This window comes from Oncorhynchus clarkii, chromosome 3, assembly GCF_045791955.1.
Source record: "Oncorhynchus clarkii lewisi isolate Uvic-CL-2024 chromosome 3, UVic_Ocla_1.0, whole genome shotgun sequence".
Lineage (NCBI taxonomy): Eukaryota > Metazoa > Chordata > Actinopteri > Salmoniformes > Salmonidae > Oncorhynchus > Oncorhynchus clarkii.
Genome location: NC_092149.1, coordinates 48,417,784 through 48,443,199, shown reverse-complemented (window position 1 = coordinate 48,443,199; position 25,416 = coordinate 48,417,784). Strand labels below are relative to the sequence as shown.

The following is a 25,416-nucleotide window of genomic DNA, read 5'->3' as shown; positions in this document are numbered from 1 at the left end:
GCCCATGCTACTCAGTAATGTGTTGTATTGGATTTGCCCCAAACATAACACTTTGTATTTAGGACTCAACATGAATTGCTTTGCCACATTTTCTTCAGTTTAACTTTAGTGCAGGATGGATGCATGTTTTGGAATATGTTTTATTCTGTAAAAGCTTCTTTCTTTTCACTCTGTCATTTAGGTTAGTATTGTGGAATAACTACAATGTTGTTGATCCATCCTCCGTTTTCTCCTATCACAGCCATTAAACTCTAACTGTTTTAAAATCACCATTGGCTTCATGGTGAAATGCCTGAGCTGTTTCCTTCCTCGCATCTGAATTAGGAAGGATGCCTGTATCTTTGTAGTGACAGGGTCATACACCACCCAAAGCATAATTAATAACTTCACCATGTTCAAAGGGATAATCAGTGTCTTTTTTTACCATCTACCAATAGGTGTCCTTCTTTGCGATGCATTGGAAAACCTCCCTTGTCTTTGTCGTAAGCTGTGTTTGAAATTCACTACTTGACTAAGGGACCTTACAGATAATTGTAAATGTGGGGTACAGAGATGGGGTAATCATTCAAAAATCATATTAACCCTTATTGTATACATAGTGAGACCACTTATTATTTGTCTTGTTAAGCACATTTTTAGTCCTTTAGGCTTGCCATAAAGAGGTTGAATAATTATTTACTCAAGATTTCAGCTTTACATTTAAAAAATAATGTGTACAAATTTGTAAAAACTAAATTCCACATTTACATTGTGAGATATTGTTTGTAAATCTGTGGCAAAAAAACACACAATTGAATCCATTTTAAATTCAGGCTGTAACACAACAAAATGTGGACAATGTCAAAGGGTGTGAATACTTTCTGAAGGACCTTTATATTAGACTTATAAAACTTTTTGAACAAGGTAAGTTTTACTGGGGGAAGTCGGATAATGGAATTATGTGCAAGAGCACAATTTTTTTTTTCTTCTTTTGTTGACAAACTCCAAGGTCCTGATAATACTAATCCCGTGCGTTCCGACGTCCTTATGTTGTCTGAGAAAGTTTGAAAGGTTCTGCTCGCAGTTTGAGCCAGAAAACAAGAACGGATTTGAAAGCTTGGTGCTTAAAACAAAAGGCGCAAATATTTCATATGAATAGCCTACATTCAACTCTCAGTGAATATTTTTGTTTATACACTTTGTGCCAATGGATTGAAGTTGAACGTTGCCAAATGCGTCAGTTTACTTAAATGTGCAATCAAAAAGTATGTCTAACATGGATCGCTAAAATAATAATTATGATCACACTTCCTCAATTTAAATATTATTGGGACACCTATACATTTGGCAGCCAAGCACGTGTTGTCAGAGTAGCTCATTATAGTCCACACATGTTGAAAAACCTCCAGGCTTCCGTCATGAGTCAATTGAATGAAAAAGTTTAAGAATTAGATTAATTTATCCTGTCAGAATCGTTCTCTGGAATAACCCACATGCTGGGGTAATAGTTACAAAATCAATTAGTAATACTACATCTGTCCGAATACGGTTGGCGCGTGAAGGTTAAGACTTATCTTTCAAATCTGAAGTAAAAATATAACTATGAACTCAAGTGCAGAGAAAATATGGAAACGATGGCAAATTCAGGTTTTTCCAGCACAGCCCTTGTGTGGGTGTTGAACAGTGTCCTTGATAACCAACCAAGGCCCAATTGTTTGGCCCAAGACATTAAATGTCTCATAAAACCAGATGCATTGTTTTTCCTAACCCATAATAAGACGTTGGTTGGTCTACAATTAAGACAGAACTAAATGTTGTACATCAAAATAATGCAGTGCTGCCTGCATCGGAGTTCGACCATTGTAACATTATCAGTGTCTGACGTACAATTGACTAGGTGTGCTATTGATCTTGTCGCAACTGGCAGCATAAATATCAGACCCACTGCAGTGCAGAAATGTTACTTTCTCCAAATACATCTTATACATTCAACTGTTTGTCAATGGTGTATTTTAAAATAATCAATTTCCTCCACATGGAACAACAAAATGAATGCCTATTGTATATTCCGTTTTAGCCATCTGAGAGGAAACTGAATGGAATGTAATTTATCCAGCATTTTTATAGAAACACAAAACAAATAGGCCTCTCATTATGAAACCACCAACGCTCCAAAGTTCTCAGTTGTGGATTGGAAGGTCTGGCCAAATAATCCTTGCCAAATTAAAAATGTATTGCCTTTTTTCCACTGCATCTGTTAACATTCAAGACAAAACATTGATAGAAATCCGGACATGGCCGTAAAGGAAAAAAATGAAATTAAGAAAACGAGGGGGTCGTTTCAACAAGGGTAAAAGTGAGAGGGGAACTGGAATTTTAAAGAGCAAACCCTCAATATTTGAACAAAATGAGCAAATGAGCTGGGTTTTTTTCATCCTTTCAACACTTGCTGGTTCTGGAAAAACACCAAAGTTCTACGTTATCTTGCCAATTACTTTAATCAGTTCAAGACATGACCATCAATTGTGGAAGATTAAGTTGAGTTCTTACTGGCATTATTGAGGCTGTGTAAGATCACAGTGGGTGCTCCCGGACCTGCGAGAAATACAAAGAAAAATAAACATACAAATGTATCCGATCTGTACATAGAGTTACAAAAATAGCACCTCCCAAGCAGGGTAGCACGGTCACAAATACAATACAGCAGCCTTTCCAATCCCCTAGCTGCTGTCACAACCACTGTCACAACTGTCACTTCCCCTTCTTTACCCATTACAGTCAGTGGTTAAAGGTCATGCAAACTGCCTCTAATAACCTGGGCTTGTCAAATTAAGTCAATTCTATTCAGCACCCATTGGAAGACACCCACACGGAGGTTAATAAGATCTAGCAGTCTCTGTTCGGCTGCCCAACCCTCCACAAATCACTCCTACAGCAATTATCAGACCTGTTTAGTCAGACTACACCCCATTTGAATAATGCTAGCTGAGGTAATGGTGATTTAACAGCCACACACACTGTTGCCATGAATGGTAAACATCTGAGACTTTTAAAGCCCAGCACTGATCAATGAAGAGTAAGCTTTGTTTCATTTCCACCACTTAAGGCAAGTTTTATCACGCCTTACATTTTTTTAATTAAAAAAAGATAAGAGATTATTCACAACAATGCAGTATTAAAACTCTTAAGGGGCGCTGGCCAACAACCAAATGTCAAACTCAGTAAAAGAAAAGGGCTTTGTCACACAGAGAAATAGTTTCTCATTTGCTTACCTGCTTGAAAATGGTAATAGCATCCGTTGCATTTGACGGAGGGAATTAACTAGCTTTAATATGCTTGATGAGGAGAGTGACAAGCTGCTTGGTTTCTACTGAATTTAGCCTTATCCTCAGATGACGTGCTAACTGCATTGTGTTTATAGCTCACAAAGAGAAGGATGGTACATTTTTTCCATTAACTTATGGTACACAAGGACAAACACTTGAGCATATGTTTTTTTACCTTTATTTAACTAGGCAAGTCAGTTAAGAACAAATTCTTATTTTCAATGACGGCCTAGGAACAGTGGGTTAACTGCCTGTTCAGGGGCAGAACGACAGATTTGTACCTTATCAGCTCAGGGATTTGAACTTGCAACCTTTTGGTTACTAGTCCAACACTCTAACCACTAGGCTACCCTGGTTAAAACAAACCTTAACAATAAACAACTGTGGCGGCAATTAACTGGTACGTATGGCACCATAACACCTAAAGCAATTATACACAATAGAGCGACTATTTTTATTTTATTTTATGCTTCTTATATGAAATTGTCTGATGGTCTCGCTCCACACTAAATGTTAAATAATGATAGATTGCCAAAGGCAAATCCCTGACATCTGTCAAATGGGTTGTGGCTCGAAGGACCACTGACACAAAAATGGTTGACTACATTGGAAAAGACAACTTCATTTAAACTATGATTAAATCATACTTCCATCTCAAATGGATCTCAGATTATGTTTGTTTAATGGAGTTCATTTTCATACGTCATGTTACTCTAAATCACAAAAAAATAAAAAATGCTGGCCTTTATGAGAACCTTTAAAAAAAACACAATTTTGACAAATTCATACATACAAGGGGTGGCAGGTAGCCTAGTGGTTAGAGCGTTGGGCCAGTAACTGAAAGGTTGCTTGATTGAATCCCCGAGCTGACAAGGTAAGCATCTGTCATTCTGCCCCTGAACAAGGCAGTTAACCCACTGTTCCCCGGTAGGCCGTCATTGTAAATAAGAATTTGTTCTTAACTGACTTGCCTAGATAAATAAAGGATACATGAAATACCATAGAAATATGAAAACATTTGCTTAAAGACCTTTTGCTCCTAGCAGTTTGTTGGATGGAGTGTGCTAAATATTCTTGCTCACTATACTGTATACACTACCAGTCCAGAAATTGGACACACCTACTCATTCAAGGGTTTTTCATAATTTATTATATTTTCTACATTGTACAATAATAGTGAAGACATCAAAACTATGAAATAACACATACGGAATAATGTAGTAACCAAAAAATGTGTTCAACAAATCATTAAATTATTTTAGATTTTAGATTCTTCAAAGTAGCCATCATTTTCCTTGATGACAGCTTTGTACACTCTTTCCATTCTCTCAACCAGCTTTATGAGGAATCCTTTTACAACAGTCTTGAAGGAGTTTCCACATATCCAGGATCTATCACAATCGGTTATGATTGGGAGTCCCATAGGGCGGTGCACAATTGGACCAGACTTTGGCCTGTGTAGGCCGTCATTCAAAATAATAATTTGTTCTTAACTGACTTGCCTAGTTAAATAGAGGTTAAATAACTATACTGAGCACTTGTTGGCTGCTTTTCCTTCACTCTGGGGTCCAACTCATCACAAACCATCTCAATTGGGTTGAGGTCGAGTAATTGTGGAGGCCAGGTCATCTGATGCAGCACTCAATCACTCCCCTTCTTGGTCAAATAGCCCTTACACAGTCTGGAGGTGTGTTTGGGGTCATTGTCCTGTTGATAAACAAATGATAGTCCCACTAAGCGCAAACTAGATGGGTTGGTATTTCGCTGCAGAATACTGTGGTAGCCATGCTGATTAAGTGTGCCTTGATTAAAATAAAATAAATCACTGACAGTGTCACCAGCAAAGCACCCCCACACCATTACACCTCCTCTTCCATGCTTAATGGGGGGAACCACACATTTGGACTCATCAAACCAAAGGACAGATTTCCACCGGTCCATTGCTCATGTTTCTTGGCCCAAGGAAGTCTCTTCTTCTTATTGGTGTGCTTTAGTAGTGGTTTCTTTTCAGCAATTTGGCCACGAAGGCCTGATTCACGCAGTCTCCTATGAACAGTTGATGTTGAGATGTGTCTGTTACTTGAACTCTGTGAAGTATTTATTTAGGCTGAAATTTTTGAGGCTGGTAACTCTAATGAACTTATCCTCTGCAGCAGAGGCTGGTTGAGAGAATGCTACGTTTGTGCAAAGCTGTCATCAAGGCAAAGTGTGGCTACTTTGAAGAATCTCAAATATAAAATATATTTTGATTTGTTTAACACTTTTTTGGTAAGATGTATCTCTGATCATGTTTCTAAGTCTAAGCAGATGATGCATTGGTTGGGTTTAGCAAATGGCCTAGCTGGCATACCTTCACAGTCTATAATAAATGGTTAGTTGATGTTGGTTACTCATATTTTTAAATAACCTATCAAAGAAAGTTGATGCTCTGGTTCTCTAAGCTCTACCAATATTTATCTGTCTTAAACAAAGAAAGATTAGTGGTGCTATAATTTAGTTTAATATTAGCCTTCAAAATGATCCACTGCTTGTTTTAGCATTTAGCTTAGCTGACTAACTGTAAAATGACATGTATGGATTAGCCTGCTTGTGCTATATTGGAACTATGGAGCATTGCTATGCAATAGACTATCTGTGTTAGCATTTAGTTTTTCGTTGCATTGGCCTGCTAGTGCTATCTTGGTGCTAGCTGTCTGTGTTAGCATCTAGCTTGGCTACTAGCTTACCTTTACAGTGGAGGATGATGTGCTGATTACTGGGGTTTATCTCAGCATTGAAGAACAGACAATGGGCCTTATTTAGTTCACACGTCAGACAGTGTCGAGGGAACAACCCCACAGTCTTCACACTGAAAGTAAGGGGAAGAGGGAAGATTAGGAGACCATTTTAACTTCCACTGCAAATCCTAAAGAGCAGGCCTATTGAGTATCTAGCACGAGTGGTGTTTGCAGTTTGCACATGATATTTACACTCCACAGAAATGAAGAGATGAGCAATGTTGAGGTTGGGAGTTAATTAGTTCACCTGAAAGCATTTGAAATGTTATTAAGCCGATTCGACCTCATCATAAGACCAGCTGGATTTGGATATGGTTGGTTGAAAAATGTAATTATTACTTCTCTAGACTTCAGATTCTTTAAAAGAACAAGGTAACTGTAAATGAGGGATACAAATTATATTGAAAGCAGGTGCTTCCACATAGGTCTGGTTCCTGAGTTTAATAAGCAATTATCGTCCCATCATGCTTAGGTTAATTATTTTGGATACCATTTCTATGCCCCAATAGGATGGCAATGCCCCCATCCACAGGGCAAGAGTGGTCACAGAATGGTTTGATGAACATGAAAATGATGCAAACCATATGCCATGGCCATTTCTGTCACCAGATCTCAACCCAATTGAACACTTCTGGGAGATTCTGGAGCTGCGCGTGAGACAGCGATTTATACCATCATCAACAAAACACCAAATTATGGAATTCCTCATGAAAGAATGGTATCTCATCGCTCCAATAGAGTTCCAGACACACAATCTTTGCAAGGCGCATTGAAGCTGTTCTGGCTCGTGGTGACCCAACGCCCTTTTGAGACAATTAATGTTGGTGTTTTCTTTACTTTGGCAGTTACCTGTATTATTTGGTGTACACAATCTTACATCAAGAGCGTCTCTATATTTCTGTCTGCACAAAACTTCAGCTGTTTACCGTTGTTATGACATGTTCTTCACAAGAGGGAAATGATAGGCGATAAGACAGACTGTAAAGCAAAGGGGAGCTGTCAAAAACAAGATTCATGACAGGTTGCTAAATGTGTCACCTGAAAAGCTGTCTTCTCCGTGGTGAGCCTTCAGTGCTGAGGAAATAACTGTATGCAGGAAACAAACAAGTTAATTGAGTTTCAAAGAAAATCAGTAGCCTTTGTTAACATGGTTATGCCACAAATACTGTACATGCTCAAGCAGCATTTGTCCTTGTACTTCATAAGCAATGTACATGACATTCAGTCTTGAGGCATTAGGCATGGTGTTTATTGGTGTCAAGTTGAGAATAATAAAATCTGCCTATTTAGCAAAAATATCATGCTAATCCAGTTACTACACAGTATAACACTCAAGGTTATGTGTTTTACGACAAGTCAATTCTTAAACCTCCTTTTCCCACCATGCACTATGGTGTGTTGTCTGTGATTGGTAGTTACATTGGTCTGAGAATTAGATTCAGAATGTACCTGACACCTTACAAGAGTCATGACACAAAGCCCCTCATAACATCCAATCAAGTTCCTTGTGGTAACAATGACATTTTCTGTTTGTGCTGTCGCCAACTCCTCTACAACATTCATTCATCATTCCATACATGCACATAAACTCAGCAGCAACGAAAAAGTCCCTTTTTCAGGACCCTGTCTTTCAAAGATAATTCGTAAGGGTTTAAACACTGTTTTCCATGCTTGTTCAATGAACCATAAACAACTAATGAACATGCACCTGTGCAACGGTCGTTAAGACACTAAAAGCTTACAGACGGTAGGCAATTAAGGTCACAGTTATGAAAATGTAGGACACTACTGACTCTGAAAAACACAAAAAAAAAAAAAAAAAAAGAAAGATGCCCAGGGTTCCTGCTCATCTGAGTGAACGTGTCTTAGGCATGCTGCAAGGAGGCATGAGGACTGCAGATGTGGCCAGGGCAATAAATTGCAATGTCCGTACTGTGAGACGCCTAAGACAGCGCTACAGGGAGACAGGGCGGACAGGTGATCGTCCTCACAGAGGCAGACCACGTGTAACAACACCTGCACAGGATCAGTACATCCGAACATCACACCTGCGGCACAGGTACAGGATGGCAACAACAACTGCTCGACTTACACCAGGAACGCACAATCCCTCCATCAGTGCTCAGACTGTCCGCAATAGGCAGAGAGAGACTGGACTGAGGGTTTGTAGGCCTGTTGTAAGGCAGGTCCTCACCAGACATCACCGGCAACAACGTTGCCTACGGGCACAAACCACCATCGCTGGACCAGACAGGACTGGCAAGAAGTGCTCTTCACTGACGAGTCGCGGTTTTGTCTCACCAGGGGTGATGGTCGGATTCGCGTATATCTTCGAAGGAATGGGCGTTACACTGAGGCCTGTACTCTGGAGCGGGATCAATTTGGAGGTGGAGGGTCCGTCATGTTCTCAGGCAGTGTGTCACAGCATCATCGGACTGAACTTGTTGTCATTGCAGCCAATCTCAACACTGTGCGTTACAGGAAAGACATCCTCCTCCCTCATGTGGTGCTCATCCTGACTTGACCCTCCAGCATGACAATGCCACCAGCCATACTGCTCGTTCTGTGCGTGATTTCCTGCAAGACAGGAATGTCAGTGTTCTGCCATGGCCAGCGAAGAGCCCGATCTCAATCCCATTAAGCACGTCTGGGACATGTTAAATCGGAGGGTGAGGACTAGGGCCATTCCCCCAGAAATGTCCAGTAACTTGCAGGTGCCTTGGTGGAAGAGAGGGGTAACATCTCACAGCAAGAACTGGCAAATCTTTTGCAGTCCATGAGGAGGAGATGCACTGCAGTACTTAACACAGCTGGTGGCCACACCAGATACTGACTGTTACTTTGATTTTGACCCCCCTTTGTTCAGGGACACATTATTCAATTTCTGTGAGTCACATATCTGTGTAACTTGTTCAGTTTATGTCTCAGTTGTTGAATCTTTTTAGGATCATACAAATATTTACACATGTTAAGTTTGCTAAAAAATAAACGCAGTTGACAGTGAGAGGAAGTTTTTTGTTTTGTTTTGTTTTTATGATCTGTCGACCAGACTAGATGCTGCCTATGTATGAGATGCCTTTGTGTCAAGAATTAATATAAGATTAATGTAATTTAAGGTTTAATATCCGGCGTTATCACATATGGGTTCATATCAACATAAGTCCGTTTCCAGATGCCCAACTATCTATCACCTAGACATACAACACTGTTATATGTGTATACACTGCTTGATCAACTAAAAGTTTTTTTTAAAAGCTGCGTGACTTAGAGGTAATTTGTTGTTTAGTACGGTACCCTGCGTCACTGCTTCATTGCACCAGACCATCGCAAGGGGGAGTTAGAGCACAGACTATGCATTTGGGTCCCCAGGCACTAATGTGTCTCTCGCTGACAACGAATGGGCGACATTAACATAATAGAAACTCATAATTGTGCATGACTTCAAAATTACATTTCAATGAACTGAATGATGAGGTTGAAGAAGGTGATTGAATTTAGAACAATAGTGTAAGAATTGCTGTTCCTCTGTCCTGCACACCTTGAAAAATACACTTTTTTTTTTGTTTCTACTCGTCAGTAATAATTACTAGAACTGTTGTTACACTAAGTTTTTTATTCTAAAAGAAATTAAAATGTTCTATTATATTCCATAATATTCTTAAGATATACAGTTGAAGTCAGAAGTTTACATACACTTAGGTTGGAGTCATTAAAACTCGTCTTTCAACCACTCCACAAATTTCTTGTTATAAAACTAAAGTTTTGGCAAGTCAGTTAGGACATCTACTTTGTGCATGACACAAGTAATTTTTCCAACAATTGTTTACAGGCAGATTATTTCACATATAATTCAATGTATCACAATTTTAGTGGGTCAGAAGTTCACTTAAACTAAGTTGACTGTGCCTTTAAACAGCTTGGAAAATTCCAGAAAATTATGTCATGGCTTTAGAAGCTTCTGATATGCTAATTGACATCATTTGAGTCAATTGGAGTTGTACCTGTGGATGTATTTCAAGACCCACCTTCAAACTCAGTGCCTCTTTGCTTGACATCATGGGAAAATCAAAAGAAATCAGCCAAGGCCTCAGAAAAAGAAATGTAGACCTCCACAAGTCTGGTTCATCCTTGGAAGCAATTTAAAAATGCCTGAACGTACCATGTTCATCTGTACAAACAATAGTATGCAAGTATAAACACTATGGGACCACGAGTCCTATATTGACATAACCTGAAAGGTCGCTCAGCAAGGAAGAAGCCACTGCTCCAAAACGGCCATAAAAAAGTCAGACTAACGGTTTGCAACCGCACATGGGGACAAAGATCATACTTTTTGGAGAAATGTCCTCTGGTCTGATGAAACTAAAATAGAACAGTTTGGCTATAATGACCTTTGTTATGTTTGAAGGAAAAAGGGGGAGGCTTGCAAGCCGAAGAACACCATCCCAACCGTGAAGCACTGGGGTGGCAGCATCATGTTGTGGGGGTGCTTTGCTGCAGGAGAGACTGGTGCACTTCACAAAATAGGTGGCATCATGAAGAATGAAAATGATGTGGATATATTGAAGCAACATCTCAAGACATCAGTCAGGAAGTTAAAGCTTGGTTGCAAATGGGTCTTCCAAATGGACAATGACCCCAAGCATACTTCCAAAGTTGTGGCAAAATGGCTTAAGGACAACAAAGTCATGGTATTGGAGTGGCCATCACAAAGCCCTGACCTCAAGCCTACAGAAAATGTGTGGGCAGACCTGATAAAGTGTGTGTGAGCAAGGTGGCCTACAAACCTGACTCAGTTACACCAGCTCTGTCAGGAGGAATAGGCCAATATTTACCCAACTTATTGTGGGAAGCTTGTGGAAGGCTACCTGAAATGTTTGACCCAAGTTAAACAATTTAACGGCAATGCTACCAAATACTAATTGAGTGTATGTAAACTTCTGACACACTGGGAATGTGATGAAATAATTAAAAGCTTAAATAAATAATTCTCTCTATTATTATTCTGACATTTCACATTCTTAAAATAAAGTGGTGATCCTAACTGACCTAAGACAGCAAATTTTTACTTGCATTAAATGTCAGGAATTGTGAAAAACTGTATGCATGTAAACTTCCGACTTCAACTGTATGTGTTGACTGAATATAAGCAAGTGATGTCTGTAAAATAATCAAGTTGATGGCGCAGTCATATAGCCTCGGCACCTACATAAAGCTGAGTGACTCACTCATTCATGGCTTTGGATCAAAATAAATAAGTACCAACCTTCTTTCTGATAGACTTTAATAAATAAATGTTTTGGATATCCTGACCTGGACATCATGTTTTATAATAGCCCATTATGGGCTATTATCAGGACAATAGACTCTTGCCAACACCTCTGTATCTTGATACTTTGTGCAAGGCATTTGATCAGCATTAAAATCTTTGTGGGTGGGGCCGCAGTGGTCTAAGACGATGTATCGCAGTGCAAACCGCGTTGCTACAGATGCTGGTTCCATACCCTTGCCGGTCGCAACTGGGAGACCCATGAGGCGACGGTGGGCTTTAAGTTTTTCGTCCTCTAAAAACAGAAATACAGAATTCTAAATAACAAACTAGCTTTATTTACAAATTAGTAATAATGTCTCACCCCATGTTCAAGAATGCCCTTTTCCTCGCTCACTTTAGGTTATTTGAAAACAAAATCTCCAAAATATTGTTGTTTTTTAAACAAGCCAAAGAAAGTTGGTTGCAATTTCAGTTTAATCCACCAGAAAAGACAGAACAAATAGTGGTTAAACTCAAATATACTAATTGATAAAAAAAAATGTTATTGGCTGTACTAGATTTTATTTTCCTCCTGAAAGCCCTAATCTGCTTACTTAAATTAATAGTGATCCTGGTAATGGTATGTTGTTACAGCATAATCAAAGTGAAGACAATTGGCGAACTGCTGTATACTTATGGCCTATTGTGAGCTGAAAGTCACACCTTTCCATGACTCCTCACACTTCCCCAAACTCCACCCTTGAAGGCAGACCAGCAGAAAGAGAAACATTATCTGAGGGCAGAGATACGGGTGACTGCTGATGCATTGGTCCAGAGCCAGGCGGTATTGGCAGAGAGTCACTCGTCATTGGCAGAGAGTCAGGCGGCATTGACAGAGAGTCGGGTGGAGAAAGACGCATTGAAGAGGGCGAGGAACGAGATAGATTCACAATCCATGCCAGGCACACACCTGTGAGCTCTGGAACTCCACCTCCGACAGGCAGTGTTAACATACCTGGCGGGTTCTTCAGGTGGTCGGTTCACCCTGACATTTCCATTCTGCTTCTGACAACAGAACTTGACTAACTGCTCACCAGGCACAGCAAGGGCCGTCCAGAACGTTATGCTGTTCTGCTATTCCAAGGATGTGTAACTGAAGAGAGATACCCCGATTGGACACAGAATATCAACTGGGATGGATCCCAAGGCAAATGTGGCTTACCAGTGAACTTCCGGGTGTTCATCATTAATACTGTCTCAGAAGTTTGTCCATGACTGATGCAACCCAAAAAAGCATTAAAGACAAGATAATGAGTACTTGAGGTCATCTAGAAAGTCTGGACGTGGCCTGCTTTCCCTTATGTCAGGAATTAGAAACCATGTTTACCACAGTATATACTGTAGGCTGTGTTTACTTGTCAGACGGCACAATAGCCTAATAAACAAATAGTAGCCTAATAGAAAAGCCCATCCAACTTCTTCAAAACCATATTGTTATTTGTTTTATTTATTATGCTCCTTTGCACCCCAGTACCGCTACTTGCACACTCATTTTCTGCACATCTATCACCCCAGTGTTAAATTTGCCATACTGTAATAATTTCGCCACTATGGTCTATTTATTGCCTGACCCCCTTATCCTACCTCATTTGCACACACTGTATATAGACTTTCTCTATTGTATTACCGACTCTATGTTTGTTTATTCTATGTGTAACTCTGTGTTGTTCTTTGTTTCACACTGCTTTGCTTTATCTTGGCCAGGTCGCAGTTGTAAATGAGAACTTGTTCTCAACTAGCCTACCTGGTTAAATAAAGGGAGAGCGCCATATTCAAATACAGAAATACTCATTATAATAATTCAGAAAATATACAACTATTTTTTATAGGTTTATGTTAACTTCTTGTGAATCCAACCACGGTGTCAGATCTCAAACATGCTTTACGGTGAAAGCATGCCTTACGATTATTTGAGAAGATAGCCCAGCATACAAATCATTACAAACATTAACCAGCCAAGTAGAAGAGTTACACAAGTCAGAAATAGAGATACAATTAATCACTTACCTTTGATGATCTTCATATGGTTGCACTCAGAAGACATTCATTTATTCAATAAATGTTCATTTTGTTCGATAAAGTCTCTTTTTATCCAAAAACCTCAGTTTTGTTTTTGCGTTTTCTTCAGTAATCCACAGGCTCAAACGCAGTCACAACAGGCAGACAAAGAAAATCCAAATAGTATCCGTAAAGTTTGTAGAAACATTTCAAACGATGTTCATAATCAATCCCCAGGTTGTTTTTAGCCTAAATAATCAATAATATTTCAACCGGACAATAACGTCGTCAATATAAAAGGTAAACAAGAATGGGCACTCGCTCTGTGACACGGTGGGGTCCACTCATTCAAGCCTGAAACAATTTCAAGCCTGAAACTATTTCTAAAGACTGTTGACATCTAGTGGAAGGCATAGAAACTGCAATTTGAGTCCTAAGTCAATGGCATTGAATAGAAAACTACAAAAACAAAAAAATCCTACTTCCTGAATGGATTTTTCTCAGGTTTTCGCCTGCCATATGCATATACTATCTTCTGGGCCTAAGTAGAACACAGTTTAATTTGGGCACGCTTTTCATCCAAAATTCCAAATGCTGCCCCCTACCCTAGAGAAGTTAAAGTGCGTGTGGGTGACCTCATGCAACCACAACATGTTGGATGAAACATATACTGTACAGTGCTGCATTTATTTATCAGCATCTTTATGCTTTTGTTAATAATAATAATGACAGAAAGCTTCCAAATGCAGATGTTTATTTCAATATGGATTCATAACGAACTACTATGGGAATAAGTATCACTAAATGGCAGAAATATTGGAACAAAGTAGGCTAAGGAAGGTAAACAAAATGTTGCTTACTTGAAAATACTCTTTCAAAATGAATGGAAGAAACAGCATTTAGAGGTGAAGACAGCACTGCTCTGAGACATGCATGGGGACTGGTCATGATAAATCAACAATATTTTTATTTTCACTGAATCTCTGTTTGGGTATTGGTTAGACTACAATTATGGTGTGGTAATGTTAGGATTATTTTGCTCTTACTGTAGTACTGTAGCCTACTCCCGACTGGTCACGTTATACTGCGCAATTATGGGCTAATAGCAGGACAAAAGACTCTTGCCAAAATGGAGGGTAGGGGGAGAATTGTATCGTCAAATGTATTTCTTAGTTAGATTGGTTGCAATTTCCGTTTTATCCACCAGAAATGACAGAACAAATAATACAACAAATATTGTGGTTAAACTCAAATATACTAATTGATAACTTTATCAATTGGAACCTTTAACCTCTTGAAGCTAGAGGGCACTATTTTTAGTTAAAAAAAAATAATGTTCCCAAAGTAAACTGCCTATTTCTCAGGACCAGATGCTAGAATATGCATATAATTGACAGTTTAGGATAGAAAACACTCTAAAGTTTCCAAAACTGTAAAAATATTGTCTGCGAGTATAACAGAAAAAATAAATCAGGAAGTGACTCATATTTTGAAACCGTTGTGTTCCTATGCATCCTTATTGGCCATTGAAAGGGATATCAACCAGATTCCTTTTTCTACGTGTTCCCTAAGGTCTACAGCCTTCAGACGTAGTATCACGCCTTTATGTTGAAGAATGAGCGTAAAGGACCACATTGCGTAAGTGGCCAGCTGAGGGCTCTCAGAGTGATTCTTGCATAAAAGACAGAGGTAGTCATTTTTCCTCTCGGTCCTACTGAAAAGCCAATTGTCCCAGTTGATATATTATCAAATAGATATTTGAAAAACACCTTGAGGATTGACAAACAAACGGAGGTATTTTGGGTAAAAAAAATAATCTTTATGGAACAAAAGGAACATTTGCTGTCTAACTGGGAGTCTCGTCAGTGAAAACATCCGAAGATCATCAAAGGTAAACAAATAATTTGATTGTTTTTCTGATTTTCGTGACCAAGCTTCCTGCTGCTAGCTGGACATAATGCTATGCTAGGCTATCGATAAACTTACACAAACGTTTTTCTTGCTTTGGCGGTAAAGCATAATTTCAAAATCTGAGACGACAGGGTGATTAATTAACAAAAGGCTAAGCTGTGTTTCGCTATATTTCACTTGTGATTTCATTAATATTAATATTTTCTAGTAAGATTATTTGGCCGTTGCGAGGTTTTAACACGTGAAAGAGGGAAAAAGTATTATTATTATCATTATTAACCATGTTTTTCACAAGCATAGCAGGCTGTGAATTCTGCAAACAACGTTTCTAGGATTGGCTATTAGCAGGACAATATGGCAGCAGGTAGACTAGTGGTTAGAGCGTTGGACTAGTACTATTAACCGGAAGGTTGCAAGATCATATCCCTGAGCTGACAAGGTAAACATCTGTCGTTCTAACCCTGAACAAGGCAGTTAACCCACTATTCTTAGGCCATCATAGAAAATAAGAATTTGTTCTTAACTGACTTGCCTAGTTAAATAAAGGTAAAATATATATATATATATTGGTCATCTTGGACTAAGGCACTGCATCTTAGTGCAAGAGACATCACTACAGTCCCTGGTTCTAATCCAGGCTGTATCACATCTGGCAGTGATTGGGAGTCCAATATAGTGGTTCACAATTGGCCCAGTGCCGTCTGGGTTTGGCCGGCCGGCATGTCCTTGTCCATAAAATAGCCACGCTGGGCTTGTGGTTTCTCTCCCTCTAAGAACAGAAATAGATATTTTGGCCTTTATGAATATTATTTTGGCCTTTGTTCAAATGATAATCACTCACTTTTTGAAAACTAAATCATCTCCAAAATATTGTTATTTTTTAAACAAAGTGACTATTATTAATTGATTTACATTTATATAAAAGCCCCTTAGATGTTCTTACAGATCATATTTGCCCTAACGGAAAACGCCCCTTAGATATTAATTTAGAATCCTCCAATCCTCTAAATCTAATCATTGGCGGAAAGTCACGTCATTTATTTTTTATACAGTGCCTTGCGAAAGTATTCGGCCCCCTTGAACTTTGCGACCTTTTGGCACATTTCAAGCTTCAAACATAAAGATATAAAACTGTATTTTTTTGTGAAGAATCAACAGCAAGTGGGACACAATCATGAAGTGGAACGACATTTATTGGATATTTCAAACTTTTTTAACAAATCAAAAACTGAAAAATTGGGTGTGCAAAATTATTCAGCCCCCTTAAGTTAATACTTTGTAGCGCCACCTTTTGCTGCGATTACAGCTGTAAGTCGCTTGGGGTATGTCTCTATCAGTTTTGCACATCGAGAGACTGACATTTTTTCCCATTCCTCCTTGCAAAACAGCTCGAGCTCAGTGAGGTTGGATGGAGAGCATTTGTGAACAGCAGTTTTCAGTTCTTTCCACAGATTCTCGATTGGATTCAGGTCTGGACTTTGACTTGGCCATTCTAACACCTGGATATGTTTATTTTTGAACCATTCCATTGTAGATTTTGCTTTATGTTTTGGATCATTGTCTTGTTGGAAGACAAATCTCCATCCCAGTCTCAGGTCTTTTGCAGACTCCATCAGGTTTTCTTCCAGAATGGTCCTGTATTTGGCTCCATCCATCTTCCCATCAATTTTAACCATCTTCCCTGTCCCTGCTGAAGAAAAGCAGGCCCAAACCATGATGCTGCCACCACCATGTTTGACAGTGGGGATGGTGTGCTCAGCTGTGTTGCTTTTACGCCAAACATAACATTTTGCATTGTTGCCAAAAAGTTACATTTTGGTTTCATCTGACCAGAGCACCTTCTTCCACATGTTTGGTGTGTCTCCCAGGTGGCTTGTGGCAAACTTTAAACAACACTTTTTATGGATATCTTTAAGAAATGGCTTTCTTCTTGCCACTCTTCCATAAAGGCCAGATTTGTGCAATATACGACTGATTGTTGTCCTATGGACAGAGTCTCCCACCTCAGCTGTAGATCTCTGCAGTTCATCCAGAGTGATCATGGGCCTCTTGGCTGCATCTCTGATCAGTCTTCTCCTTGTATGAGCTGAAAGTTTAGAGGGACGGCCAGGTCTTGGTAGATTTGCAGTGGTCTGATACTCCTTCCATTTCAATATTATCGCTTGCACAGTGCTCCTTGGGATGTTTAAAGCTTGGGAAATCTTTTTGTATCCAAATCCGGCTTTAAACTTCTTCACAACAGTATCTCGGACCTGCCTGGTGTGTTCCTTGTTCTTCATGATGCTCTCTGCACTTTTAACGGACCTCTGAGACTATCACAGTGCAGGTGCATTTATACGGAGACTTGATTACACACAGGTGGATTGTATTTATCATCATTAGTCATTTAGGTCAACATTGGATCATTCAGAGATCCTCACTGAACTTCTGGAGAGAGTTTGCTGCTCTGAAAGTAAAGGGGCTGAATAATTTTGCACGCCCAATTTTTCATTTTTTGATTTGTTAAAAAAGTTTGAAATATCCAATAAATGTCGTTCCACTTCATGATTGTGTCCCACTTGTTGTTGATTCTTCACAAAAAAATACAGTTTTATATCTTTATGTTTGAAGCCTGAAATGTGGCAAAAGGTCTTAAAGTTCAAGGGGGCCGAATACTTTCGCAAGGCGCTGTATATACTGTAGGCCTACTGCAGGCGACATGAGTCTCACTAGTGTTGAGTAATGTGCTGTTAAAAGTGGTGTAGGTCTCATTTTAAAAGCATATTAAAATTAGGATTTAGCCTATCCGCGTGTGGTCAACTATTTCAGCACCGTTTTGCACTGATCTGAGACAAGCATGGGGACTTGTCTTGATGAATCAATGAGATTTTTATTTTCCCTGAATCTCTGTTTGTGTATTGGTTAGACTACATTTGGGGAGTGGAAATGTTAGGATTATTTTGCTCTTACTGTAGTACTGTAGCCTACTCCCAACCGGTCCTGTTGTACAGCGCCAGTATTGGTTAATAGTAGGACAATAGATACTTTGTGCAAGGCAATGGATCAGCATTAGAAACATTGCAGATGGGGCTTCCCGAGTGGCGCAGGGGTCTAAGACACTGCATCACAGTGCAAACTGCGTTGCTACAGATGCTGGTTCCATACCCGTGCCGGCCGCAACTGGGAGACCCATGAGGCGACGGTGGGCTTTTTGTTTCTCTCCCTCTAAAAACAGAAATAAATCATTCTGAATAACAAACTGGCTTCATTTACACATTAGTAAGAATGTCTCACGCCATGTTCAAGAATGGCTCTTGCTCACTTTAGGTTATTTGAAAATGAAATCATCTCCAAAATATATTTATTTTTTTAAACAAAGCGGTTATTATTAATATCAACATTTCTGTTTGGGTGTTGGTTAGACTACAATTAGGATGTGAAAATGTTATGCTCTTAGTACTGTAGCCTACTCCCAACTGTAACGTTGTACAGCGCCATATTTTCTGTTCCAAACTAATGTAAACCTTGAGGGTTTCGTTTTTCTTGGAATAGAAACACCATTATATGAATCAAATTAATTAAGCTACATTTCTTAAAATCAATCCCATATACTATGTTCTTACAAAAAAGTTTTTAAATTCACTCATACAGCCAATATTGAAGGCTATCAAATGCTTCTCAAAGATGCCCCCTGGTGGTCAAACTAGCACTAACTAGCATTAATGGTAATAATGGCTGACAATGTTTCATAGAATTCTTCTGCAGCCCGCAAGGTGTGCTGCAGTATGACACAACTTTTAAAGGAAGAACCACTGTATGCACAATACCTGAATCCTCATTATTCATATATTATGCACAGCCCAGAAGTGACACTCACATGTTGTCGTTGCTCTCATCATAGGCCAGGATCTTAGTTACTTCCCAGTTCCCTGACGTAAGATGGCGGACTTCATTTTGATCTGCTCTGAACTGGAGGGAGGAAGGGGAACAGACAAAGGAAATAAACAATTAGAAGAGTCTTACATAGTACATATCTATAAAAACGACTTATTCATCATCATCAGCATGACCCTCACTTCTTGTTCTGTAACCACAGAGATATTACCCTCACCACGGTGGAAACTATAGAAACAGAACACTTTGAGTGGTAACCACGGTGACATGAGTGACCCCCATCGGTTCAGTAACCATGGCGACTTGATCCTATACCTGTGTGGTGAACATGGCGATGTGATGGAACTCTCCGCGCCCGCCTTGCTTGACGGGCACTGTCAGGAAGAATCTGCTGCCGTCCCTGGAGAACACTGGTTCCTGGTTCTGCAGAAACAAACACAGCAAACATTTTACTTTTGAGTGTTATGACCATTATATGGACCACCGAGATTGTGTATAATAGACTAGTAATATTCATGTCTTGGCATTTTAGGCCAATCATTAACAATGTGCACAATAAAGATCTATTGAATTAAATGGAATGGAACTTTGATTTGATATGTTTGACCATGACTGACTTTGCAGGAGTTAAGATGTTTTACCTGCTTGGAAAGCCAGAGCTCTGAGGTCTCCTCATGCCTCTGAAATAGAAAGACCAAAATGTTAACAGTTAATAGTATGTCCCGTTTTAACCAATTAACCATTCCACAAGACAGCCCAAACCCCTTCAAAATCATCCAATTCCCTTTCTTCCCCAATACATTAAAATGTTGAAATATGTGCTCTTTCATTTAAACCCATTGCAGACAAGGACAAAAGCCCTGGCAGAGACGATGAGTCCGGGCCCAGGGAAAGCAGCTTCTTGGCTGGAGAGCCTGTTTGGTTGTGCTCTAGCCATCTGTGGGGCCTGACCCTGGAACAGTCAAACTGAACAGTTTCCCACAGACTGCCACGCTTTCCCCACAGGGGACTGCTGCTCTGCCCTGTTCCAGACAAAGCTTTATATAATTCATGTGATTTATAGTGTTTATCTGATAAATGCCACGAGATAATCTTCTTCTTCAAAATGGTGGGTAAACAGAACATGCATACACCCCTTTACAAGCACCCTTTAGCATGCATAGTAAAAAGCACACCAAACAACACAACAGGTGCTAAGCCCATACTGTAAACTGTTGATATAGAACTCATACAGTACTTTCAGATGAGGCATTCGAGTAAACAATCTCTTTCCCTTTGGTACAGTAGCATAGTAATAGCAGTCAGTGCATTGTCTGCTCTCTCCTCCCACTGCCAATATAACATAATGTCCCACCACTGGGAGTGTGAAACCCCCCCCCCCCCCCGCCCCCACTCCATACACAGAATGCCATTATTCTCACCTTAACACAGGCCCCTGTGGTGGTGTCACACACGGTCAGGATTGACACATTCTGGGCACGGCTCATCCACCTGACCGTTGTCTTGGTTTTACTGATCCACTTGACCATGGCTACATAGTGCTCCCTACGAGAGAGTACAACCAGTTATTATTGATTGAAAACAACCTTGTCTCTCCAAAAAGAAAACTTTCCAAGATTTGTCTTCATTATTGTTTTCATGATCATTATGTATCACACCTTATTTTGAGGCTGTCTGGTGGTGTGAGCTCTTGAGTATGGGTCGGCCCGTACAAATTCACCACGTATAACTTCACTGTGGGGTTTGGTTGGCCTGCCTGAAAACAGAGTAAGTATTTTAGATACTGTAGCACCACTACATATGATAAATCAAAGATGAATCATAGAGAAAAATACCACACATTACAATCACCATATCAACTAAGCTAAACATTGTATAATTACATTGTAATTATTTAGTGCAATATTATACAGTGTATGTACCTACACAATAACCCACATCCAAAACATCCCCAAACAATGGATGATAATAATAAACAAGAATTATTTAACACATGCCCTGACAATATATGAATAATAGCTACAGTATGTCATTACATAATACAAAACAATTTCATCGAATGGTGATACAAATGTTGGTAACGCTTTACATAAAGTTGCCCCTATTACTTTTTAACTACACCGTAAAAACTGTAGTAATAGGTGTTACTATGTAATTACATGGTAAGAAGGTTGTAGCGCTAGCAGTTATTGCACAATTTGAAATGTGTATTTACATATCCACTTGCTGACGGTTACTCCGCATGAGTTTACTGATGTTACACATTTTCTTGTTCCACAATGCAACTAATGTTTTGTAATTACAAGTTTGAAAGTTACCTGTGAATTACCATGTTAATAACGCGAACCAAAATCTGACCTTGTTACAAGGTGCCACTGCCATCGAATACACATTAATTTTCTTATGACTTTTGTACCAATGTAAATGGGTGTTTGTACTTACAATGTTCAATGGATTTGCCAAAGATTCATATTCAAACCTTTCAAATTCAATTCTCCATTTCAGACTCAAAGCAATAACTATTTTAGTTAGTAAAAAATAAGTAAGACAAGGTGGTAAAGTTAGTGAGCTAGCATTTCCCCCTTATTCATTAATGTAGCTAGCGAGCAGCTAGCTAAGCACAGGCACAGTGTCAACACACGTTACAAAATCCTCATAAAACGTATGAAACATTTAGTTAACCAACAATGCTGAATTTTTTAATAAGTAAGAAAATATTAGTGAAAAAAATAAAGCAAAAATCAAATAACCTGAAGTAAGAAAAAAGTAACACAAGAAAATAACAAGAAGATAACAATAACAAGGTTATATACAGGGGGTACCTGTACCGAGTCAATGTGCGGGGGTACAGGTTAGTCGAAGTAATTGAGGTAATATGTACATGTTGGGGAGTAACGGATTACATCCAATATGTTACATGTAAGGGTTACAAAAAAACGGTAACTGTGGTTACGTTACTAGCAAAAATATTGTAATCAGATTACAGATACATTTGAAAAACTAAAATGATTATTTCCAGGATTACTTTGAAATTTAGGAAGGATGTTTGTGAAAAATAATCTTTGACACTTTGTTTTCTCAATGACAATCAAATCAGCATTGAAAAAAGGCACAAGTTTAAGTTTGTTCCACCTGAGTGAGTCTGACCACAAGTCAGAGACCACCATGATGACACACCAAATGGGTTTGATAGATCGCTGGAAAAGAGCTACAGTCCAAGCTAGGTCTTCCAATGGTGCGACTGCTGTCGGCATCCAAAGATTATCCAATTTAAATAAACGCTTGAAGGTAAGGATGACAACAGTGGTGTCGTCTACGGCGATACTGATATCACTTATTATTGATATCTACATAGGACATTGATGTGAATCACACTGCTGCTCTCTCATTTAGCTATTTGCGCTTTACGGATTGTGGGTGTTGTGGATGCCTGTTCACAAATTGAAATGTGTATTTGAACCAAAGAATGGTTGAATTCAAGAAATTTAAGCTGCCTATCAATCATTGTTTTGAAACCAGTGGACAGCCAGTGAAAAATGCGCTCTTGCAACAGCTGCATAGTGAGGATCCCAGCCTATGGAATAAAAGTGGGGCTTTTATTGCTCAATCTAATTCATGCTGATAAAAAATAAATAATAATAGGCCTAATGGACACATGCTCAAACTTGCACACTTTTGACAGACTAAAGGGACAATCTGTAGTTGCTACAACCATTTTTGGACTTAATGTTGATATCATGTATCATGTATATCATGTATAGTCCTTGCATCTATAGCTCTGTCTATTAATCTGAGAGTGGTTACATTTCTCCAGGCCCATCCCTTAGATTTTTACCAAAACAGAAGATGGGCAGCCGTTCTGTTATTGTTTCTTTGGGGGATTTGCCCTTTAAACAGCTGCATATTATCAAGATATCTGTAACGCTCATCCTCTTCTTCTGACGAGGAGTAAGAGAGTTCGGACCAATTTGCAGAGTGGTAAGTGTCCATTTTAATATGTAAAACTGAACACTACAAAATACAAAATAACAAAGTGAAACAAACGAAACAGTCCCGTATGGCACTAACACGGAAAATAATCACCCACAACCTAAAAGTGAAACCAGGCTACCTAAGTATGGTTCTCAATCAGGGACAACGATTGACAGCTGCCTCTGATTGAGAACCATACCAGGCCAAACACAGAAATCCCAAATCATAGAAAAAGGAACATAGACAACCCACCTAACTCACGCCCTGACTATACTAAACAAAGACATAACAACAGAACTAAGGTCAGAATGTGACAATATCAAATTGTCACCAACAAAAAGGTAAACAACAGGCCTATAGCAAATGCAGAATATGGCATTCATTCAGCGCTTTTTAGTAGTGCTCAAAGCATGCCATTCCATGAGTGCAGCATTTATTTTTCGAATCAATGAGCCCAATCAGTTCTCCATGACAACAAAATCATAAACAACCGAGTAGGGCTGGCTAATAAATCCTTAGTTTTGAAGTTATGCTCAGGTAAAACAATTTGGCTAATCTATACTGCCATATTTCCAAGTCCTATTCTTGAAGATCAAGGGAATGACTGGAATTCTGAAAGACATTGGTTTATAATGTAACAATACAATTAAATTATATTATTATATGTAGTAGAAAGCGATGGGTTAGAAGAAGTCTACATAACCTACCCATAAAGTAAAAAATGTACATTCATATATGGCCAGGTATGTAAACTTTAACATTGATTTATCATTCAATAGATGTCGTTCAATTGGTAACATACATTTTTGTCTTCTTCTAATGCCTCTTAATTGGAAAGTATTCTAAAAGTAATGGAATGTAATCAGATTACGTTACTGAGTTCAGGTAATCCAAAAGTTACGTTACTGATTACAATTTTGGACAGGTAACTGATAATTGTAATGGATTATAAAGTAACCTACCCAGCCCTGCATGTTGGTAGAGGTAAAGTGACTATGCATAGATAGTAAACAGCGAGTAGCAGCAGTGTAAAAAAGGGGGCCAATGCATACAGTCCGGGTAGACATTTGATTAACAGTTTAGCAGTCTAATGGCATGAGGGTAGAAGCTGTTAACTTAGGGATAAGGTCCCTTTTTCTCCATTTCCACCTGAATGACGTGCCCAAAGCAAACTGCCTGTAGCTCAGGCCCTGAAGCCAGGATATGCATATAATTCAAATCAAATCAAATCAAATCAAATCAAATTTTATTTGTCACATACACATGGTTAGCAGATGTTAATGCGAGTGTAGCGAAATGCTTGTGCTTCTAGTTCCGACAATGCAGTAATAACAAGTAATCTAACTAACAATTCCAAAACTACTGTCTTGTACACAGTGTAAGGGGATAAAGAATATGTACATAAGGATATATGAATGAGTGATGGTACAGAGCAGCATAGGCAAGATACAGTAGATGGTATCGAGTACAGTATGTACAAATGAGATGAGTATGTCAACAAAGTGGCATAGTTTAAAGTGGCTAGTGATACATGTATTACATAAGGATACAGTCGATGATATAGAGTATAGTATATACGTATGCATATGAGATGAATAATGTAGGGTAAGTAACATTATATAAGGTAGCATTGTTTAAAGTGGCTAGTGATATATTTACATCATTTCCCATCAATTCCCATTATTAAAGTGGCTGGAGTTGAGTCAGTGTCAGTGTGTTGGCAGCAGCCACTCAGTGTTAGTGGTGGCTGTTTAACAGTCTGATGGCCTTGAGATAGAAGCTGTTTTTCAGTCTCTCGGTCCCAGCTTTGATGCACCTGTACTGACCTCGCCTTCTGGATGATAGCGGGGTGAACAGGCAGTGGCTCGGGTGGTTGATGTCCTTGATGATCTTTATGGCCTTCCTGTGACATCGGGTGGAGTAGGTGTCCTGGAGGGCAGGTAGTTTGCCCCCGGTGATGTGTTGTGCAGACCTCACTACCCTCTGGAGAGCCTTACGGTTGAGGGCGGTGCAGTTGCCATACCAGGCGGTGATACAGCCCGCCAGGATGCTCTCGATTGAGCATCTGTAGAAGTTTGTGAGTGCTTTTGGTGACAAGCCAAATTTCTTCAGCCTCCTGAGGTTGAAGAGGCGCTGCTGCGCCTTCTTCACGATGCTGTCTGTGTGAGTGGACCAATTCAGTTTGTCTGTGATGTGTATGCCGAGGAACTTAAAACTTGCTACCCTCTCCACTACTGTTCCATCGATGTGGATAGGGGGGTGTTCCCTC

General features: G+C 39.3%; 1 protein-coding gene across 1 annotated transcript in view; it reads right to left on the bottom strand.

Moving 5' to 3' along the window:
- LOC139405995 (inactive dipeptidyl peptidase 10-like) overlaps window positions 1–25,416 on the bottom strand; it is a 188,462-nt gene that overhangs the window by 32,669 nt on the left and 130,377 nt on the right. Inside the window, exons 10-17 of the mRNA XM_071148451.1 lie at window positions 20,834–20,931; window positions 20,597–20,720; window positions 19,817–19,855; window positions 19,491–19,598; window positions 19,159–19,250; window positions 7,121–7,168; window positions 6,032–6,153; window positions 2,530–2,574 (exon numbers count right to left, since the gene is read on the bottom strand). Of these exons, the coding sequence (XP_071004552.1) occupies window positions 2,530–2,574; window positions 6,032–6,153; window positions 7,121–7,168; window positions 19,159–19,250; window positions 19,491–19,598; window positions 19,817–19,855; window positions 20,597–20,720; window positions 20,834–20,931 (676 nt within the window). The remainder of the gene's footprint in view (window positions 1–2,529; window positions 2,575–6,031; window positions 6,154–7,120; window positions 7,169–19,158; window positions 19,251–19,490; window positions 19,599–19,816; window positions 19,856–20,596; window positions 20,721–20,833; window positions 20,932–25,416) is intronic.